This window comes from Lepisosteus platostomus, chromosome 14 (assembly GCF_059453375.1).
Source record: "Lepisosteus platostomus isolate fLepPlt1 chromosome 14, fLepPlt1.hap1, whole genome shotgun sequence".
NCBI lineage: Eukaryota > Metazoa > Chordata > Actinopteri > Semionotiformes > Lepisosteidae > Lepisosteus > Lepisosteus platostomus.
Window position 1 is genome coordinate 35,123,297 of NC_142624.1, and position 6,976 is coordinate 35,130,272.

The 6,976-nt window shown below is 41.1% G+C and overlaps 2 protein-coding genes across 2 annotated transcripts; both read left to right on the plus strand.

Annotated features, from left to right (window-relative positions):
* Positions 1-288: 288 nt before the first annotated feature.
* Positions 289-1,397, plus strand: LOC148649354 (gamma-crystallin M2-like). The gene is made up of 4 exons (XM_088605952.1): positions 289-321; positions 417-659; positions 911-913; positions 1,053-1,397. The coding sequence occupies exons 1-4, from the start codon at positions 313-315 to the stop codon at positions 1,326-1,328; spliced, it is 531 nt and encodes a 176-aa protein (XP_088462078.1). The 5' UTR covers positions 289-312; the 3' UTR covers positions 1,329-1,397.
* Positions 1,398-4,357: 2,960 nt separating this feature from the next.
* Positions 4,358-5,467, plus strand: LOC148649355 (gamma-crystallin M2-like). Its single transcript, XM_088605946.1, has 3 exons — positions 4,358-4,390; positions 4,486-4,728; positions 5,123-5,467. The coding sequence occupies exons 1-3, from the start codon at positions 4,382-4,384 to the stop codon at positions 5,396-5,398; spliced, it is 528 nt and encodes a 175-aa protein (XP_088462072.1). The 5' UTR covers positions 4,358-4,381; the 3' UTR covers positions 5,399-5,467.
* Positions 5,468-6,976: the final 1,509 nt, after the last annotated feature.

Below are 6,976 nucleotides of genomic sequence, written 5' to 3' on the forward strand. Positions count from 1 at the left end.
TTGTTTTTGAAAGGGGACTGTACTGAACAGTAAGAGAAATTCTGTATATAATCATAGAACTAGAACACAATGGAAAGTGAGAATGTTAAAAAAGGACAGCAGGTACGTGATGTATGGATTCTGAGTATGTATGCATTCTGCACAATGGTAATTCATACTGAACAGAAAGCAATTGTAGGCCAATTTGAGTTAAAGCAATGCAATAGTGCGGCTGACCAAGCAGAAGTGGACAGTATTCACGTGCCCTTCTGCTGGGTATAAATAGGAGCAGGAGTGTAGATCACAGACAGCATCTGCTCACCAACCATCACCATGAGGAAGGTACAGAGCCTCTGTGTTTACAGATTGTAGTTTCGGAGATGTACAGTAGATGGAAAAGCACAGTAGAGTAACACCGATGTTTTTTCCTTTTGCAGATCATCTTCTACGAGGACAGGAACTTCGGGGGGCGCTCCTATGAGTGCAGCAGCGACTGCGCTGACATGCACTCCTACTTCAGCCGCTGCAACTCCATCCGAGTGGAGAGCGGCTGCTGGATGGTGTACGAGCGCCCCAACTACATGGGCTACCAGTACTTCCTGCGCAGGGGCGAGTATCCCGACTACCAGCGCTGGATGGGCTACAACGACTCCATCAGGTCCTGCAGGATGATTCCTCATGTAAGTTACTGTGGAAATTTACAACCATTAAACCATTATTGCTGGACTTAAAAAAAAATATTTTTAAGATTTATTTTTGTGAGCATACATATAATCTATATACTTCAAATAAGACCATATTACCAAGAGTCTTCAAATAAGCGTGTCTAGAATCACAACAAAATGTTGTCTAATAATGAAGATAAATGGCTCTGACAGACAAAGATACTTGTCAGCAAGTTTATGAACAAATTCTTGAAGGTTATCTCCAGACTGTTTGTTTCAAAGCTTAGAAATGATATTGATCCAATTGAAGTATAGTCTACACTTAATAAAGCAATGTGATTTTGAGAACTAACAGTTCGAAGTCAAGACCCAGGTTAGTCCGTGTTAAGGAATGTCTTGTGTTCACAGTACCAAGGCTCCTACAGGATGAGGATCTACGAGAGAGAAGGCTTCGGAGGCCAGATGATGGAGTTCATGGACGACTGTCCTAATGTCTACGACCGCTTCCGTTACCATGACATCCACTCCTGCAATGTGATGGAGGGATACTGGATGTTCTACGAGCAGCCCAACTACAGAGGCAGGCAGTACTTCATGAGGCCCGGAGAGTACAGGAGGTTCAGCGACTGGGGAGGCATGAGTCCCAGGATCGGCTCCTTCCGGCGCATCATGGACTTCCATTAGTCAACACTTGTGAAGGATGATTTCAAAGTGTCCTGATAATTAAGAATAAAATCTTTTGTTAAAAAATGATCTCTGCAATTTAAGCTCATCTGTTTGTTCTCTTTAAATGGTTTCCTTTAAAATTGAATGGATTATACCAGTTATGCCAGTTAATGTCAGTGTCACGTCCGCTGCTAATCGGAATCCTCATAAACAGTCTCGTCCCAATCAAGCACCAACTGTATCAACTTTCTGAAATCTCTGCAAACGCAACCGATCTATCCCTTCATCCAATCAGAGTGTCTCACTTGTTAAAACACCCCCCACTACCAAACTTACTTAAGTCTTCTCCGTTTCACTGAACGCTTCTTGGTATTGTTAGCTTCTTCGGAACTCCTTGCCTCGCATTATTAACTTGCTCTTGCCTTTCTGGGTACTTGAATCCGGATCTTACCTTTTGACCTCGATCTTGTCTAGCGTTTCGGATTTGTCTGCCTTCTCCTCCTGGATTCTCTTTGGTATCAAACCCGGAACTACGTCTCCGCCTAATGTTTTGGATAACTCAAAATCTCTCCTCACTCAGCTCTTCAGCTCCACATTGGGTTCTTCACTCTTTCTACAATGCGCAGCGTTACAGTTAGAGTAGGTGCTTTCCAAAGGGCAGTTTAGACTACAAAACGCCCAGTCTATGATTCTCAGAAACAGTTTCAGCATCATGCTTCATTCATGTGTCATGAGAAAAATGGCCAAGAGCTTCCACAGGATATTGGTAATTTTACAATGACAGGACAAGTGTGAAATTGACCCACAGTGTTCTTAACTACAAGTGAACAGTGAACATACCATGTCAGGGACCTCAGTGTTAATTTATTCCAGGTAATGTGCCTCAGCTCTGGTGCTTACATTCGTGGAAGAAAGTTCTCCTTCTGATGTGGCCATTCCACAGTGAAAAAATGTTTTTAACTGAATCTTGGTCCTGGTCAGTAAACTCTGGCAGGAGAAAAAGAATTAAAACTCATCTCCTTCACTGCTCCCCATGTTCTCCTGCCTGTTTCCAACAGAATCTGATCTACAGTGAGTTTTCTCAACCACAAGTTCATATTGGATGCTGAAGATATTGATTAAATTTGCAACAAAGCTACACAGAGTGTCTGTCTCATTTGAGATCCTTCAAGCTGATTGATCAGTGATCGGTTGGTTGTTTGGCTTCAGGAGGTAATGCCTTCTGAAGTTTCCTACAGTCCATCTGTATTAGTGATTGGGCTTAATGTCTCATATGAATTCAGTGTTAACCTCAGTAATTCAGCAACAAGCAGAGCCTCCTCTATCTGTCCCTCTACTGTGAAATAATTTGTATCACCTGCGTGTTATAGTCTGCACATGTCTTCATTAACATTCTTCTGCTAGGTCTTTGCACACAATTCTGTTGTCAATTTTGTATTCAGAATTTCCTCTGTTGCATTTAAGGTGAATTTATTGCTTGTCATTTTCAGGGATCATCTGTGAACTTGAGTACTTTGCTGACTGCACCAGAATAAATTAGATCCTAACACAGGTCCCTGTGGCACTCCACTTGCTAAATCATCACAGTTTGAACTTCCTCCTCATGCACTGATTCTTTTTAAAATAAATTGACAAATTCAAATTTTAAAAAAGTGCATTACCTTGGATTTGAAGAAAGATATGAGATGTAAAAAAGGGGTTAACTGATTTCTTTCTGCACAAATACTTCTTTTGGTGCAAAACATTCCATGCTTCAGCACTTTTGGGCTATGGCAGAGATTGGAGTTAACTAATAAGAGATTTCAAGTGTGAGCTAGAGACTCCCTAACTATGGCAAGGTAAGACCAGCCATTCAAAGTGTTCAATCTCTTCATCTCTGGGTCCAGAATTTATGTGTTTGTTACAACAGATGCCTACAGTCATACTGAATATTAAATTAAAATGAATCTTTTATCAAATACAGACTCATATTAGCTTTAAGCACACATTAGCAGAGAGTGTTACAACGTTTCAACAGCTAAAAGACTTTGAAGAGTTTTTAGATTCACAGTCCAAAATATATTTTCTGGGCTTTGCAGCTTTCACACTGTGAGAAGAAAGTGAACAAAACTATTCTAAAAAAGGACAAAACGTAAAATAATGTTACAAAGTCTCAATAGACTATATGACCAGGTCTCACGTGACATAATTGAACAACCTTCTTTTCTAGTGATAAAACGCAGTGCTATGACTAGAGCCCATCACATACAAATAAGTCAAAAGTCAATTCTCCTTCCACAGTATACCTCAGAGTATAATTACTGTACAGAGAGTCAAATAGTTTTCATCCAACTCAGTTATGTGACATGTTAATGAATTGTTAGGCTTTATCTAAATCCATTCAACATTGAAGTCAAACAATTAAGCAATTTTCTCCTTTTATAGACACAAAGTTTGTTAATATGTTTCAACAAAACCTTTGTTTATGACTTGGCTGTTCCACAGTCAGACTCCATCTCTCTTCCTCAGATGGCTCACAAGTCCATAAAGCAATTGTCTGTTTTGTGCAAGTGTATTAATGGACTGGTTTTTTAAATGCTTAAATTGTGTTCTGTTATCAGAAGTTTGAATCCAAAGAAAGCTCGCTTTGAAATGCAGTGCTCCTCTCATTTAATAAATTGTTGTGTTCATTTCTGATCACCAGACTTGCTTACCAAAATATGTAGCAAAGCCTCTCCAAACTGCTTTAAAATGAATAGGCTGCAAGAACCTGCAGTGTTTTTGAAAGGGGACTGTACTGAACAGTAAGAGAAATTCTGTATATAATCATAGAACTAGAACACAATGGAAAGTGAGAATGTTAAAAAAGGACAGCAGGTTCAGTGTGTGATGTATGGATTCTGAGTATGTATGCATTCTGCACAATGGTAATTCATACTGAACAGAAAGCAATTGTAGGCCAATTTGAGTTAAAGCAATGCAATAGTGCGGCTGACCAAGCAGAAGTGGACAGTATTCACATGCCCTTCTGCTGGGTATAAATAGGAGCAGGAGTGTAGATCACAGACAGCATCTGCTCACCAACCATCACCATGAGGAAGGTACAGAGCCTCTGTGTTTACAGATTGTAGTTTCAGAGATGTACAGTAGATGGAAAAGCGCAGTAGAGTAACACCGATGTTTTGTCCTTTTGCAGATCATCTTCTACGAGGACAGGAACTTCGGGGGGCGCTCCTATGAGTGCAGCAGCGACTGCGCTGACATGCACTCCTACTTCAGCCGCTGCAACTCCATCCGAGTGGAGAGCGGCTGCTGGATGGTGTACGAGCGCCCCAACTACATGGGCTACCAGTACTTCCTGCGCAGGGGCGAGTATCCCGACTACCAGCGCTGGATGGGCTACAACGACTCCATCAGGTCCTGCAGGATGATCCCATCTGTAAGTTACTGTGGAAATTTACAACCATTAAACCATTATTGCTGGACATTTTTAAAAATATTTTTTAAGATTAATTTTTGTGAGCATACATATAATCTATATACTTCAAATAAGACCATATTACCAAGAGTCTTCAACTTAGCGTGTCTAGAATCACAACAAAATGTTGTCTAATACTGAAGATAAATGGCTCTGACAGACTAAGAAGCTTGTCAGCAAGTTTATGAACAAATTCTTGAAGGTTATCTCCAGTCTGTTTTTTTCAAAGCTTAGAAATGATATTGATCCAATTGAAGTATAGTCTACACTTAGTAAAGCAATGTGATTTTGAGATCTTACAGTACAACGTCAAGACCCAGGTTAGTCCGTGTTAAGGAATGTCTTGTGTTCACAGTACCAAGGCTCCTACAGGATGAGGATCTACGAGAGAGAAGGCTTCGGAGGCCAGATGATGGAGTTCATGGACGACTGTCCCAATGTCTACGACCGCTTCCGTTACCATGACATCCACTCCTGCAATGTGATGGAGGGATACTGGATGTTCTACGAGCAGCCCAACTACAGAGGCAGGCAGTACTTCATGAGGCCTGGAGAGTACAGGAGGTTCAGCGACTGGGGAGGCATGAGTCCCAGGATCGGCTCCTTCCGGCGCATCATGGACTTCCATTAGTCAACACTTGTGAAGGATGATTTCAAAGTGTCCTGATAATTAAGAATAAAATCTTTTGTTAAAAAATGATCTCTGCAATTTAAGCTCATCTGTTTGTTCTCTTTAAATGGTTTCCTTTAAAATTGAATGGATTATACCAGTTATGCCAGTTAATGTCAGTGTCACGTCCGCTGCTAATCGGAATCCTCCTCATAAACAGTCTCGTCCCAATCAAGCACCAACTGTATCAACTTTCTGAAATCTCTGCAAACGCAACCGATCTATCCCTTCATCCAATCAGAGTGTCTCACTTGTTAAAACACCCCCCACTACCAAACTTACTTAAGTCTACTCCGTTTCACTGAACGCTGCTTGGTATTGTTAGCTTCTTCGGAACTCCTTGCCTCGCATTATTAACTTGCTCTTGCCTTTCTGGATACTTGAAACCGGATCTTACCTTTTGACCTCGATCTTGTCTAGTGTTTCGGATTTGTCTGCCTTCTCCTCCTGGATTCTCTTTGGTATCAAACCCGGAACTACGTCTCCGCCTAATGTTTTGGATAACTCAAAATCTCTCCTCGCTCAGCTCTTCAGCTCCACATTGGGTTCTTCACTCTTTCTACAATGCGCAGCGTTACAGTTAGAGTAGGTGCTTTCCAAAGGGAAGTTTAGACTACAAAACGCCCAGTCTATGATTCTCAGAAACAGTTTCAGCATCATGCTTCATTCATCTGTCATGAGAAAAATGGCCAAGGGCTTCCACAGGATATTGGTAATTTTACAATGACAGGACAAGTGTGAAATTGACCCACAGTGTTCTTAACTACAAGTGAACAGTGAACATACCGTGTCAGGGACTTCAGTGTTAATTTATTCCAGGTAATGTGCCTCAGCTCTGGTGCTTACATTCGTGGAAGAAAGTTCTCCTTCTGATGTGGCCATTCCACAGTGAAGAAATGTCTTTAACTGAACCTTGGTCCTGGTCTGTAAAGTCTGGCAGGAGAAAAATAATTAAAACTCATCTCCTTCACTGCTGCCCATGTTCTCCTGCCTGTTTCCAACAGAATCTGATCTACAGTGAGTTTTCTCAACCACAAGTTCATATTGGATGCTGAAGATATTGATTAAATTTGCAACAAAGCTACACAGCGTGTCTGTCTCATTTGAGATCCTTCAAGCTGATTGATCAGTGATCGGTTGGTTGTTTGGCTTCAGGAGGTAATGCCTTCTGAAGTTTCCTACAGTCCATCTGTATTAGTGATTGGGCTTAATGTCTCATATGAATTCAGTGTTAACCTCAGTAATTCAGCAACAAGCAGAGCCTCCTCTATCTGTCCCTCTTCTGTGAAATAATTTGTATCACCTGCGTGTTATAGTCTGCACATGTCTTCATTAACATTCTTCTGCTAGGTCTTTGCACACAATTCTGTTGTCAATTTTGTATTCAGAATTTCCTCTGTTGCATTTAAGGTGAATTTATTGCTTGTCATTTTCAGGGATCATCTGTGAACTTGAGTACTTTGCTGACTGCACCAGAATAAATTAGATCCTAACACAGGTCCCTGTGGCACTCCACTTGCTAAATCATCACAGTTTGAA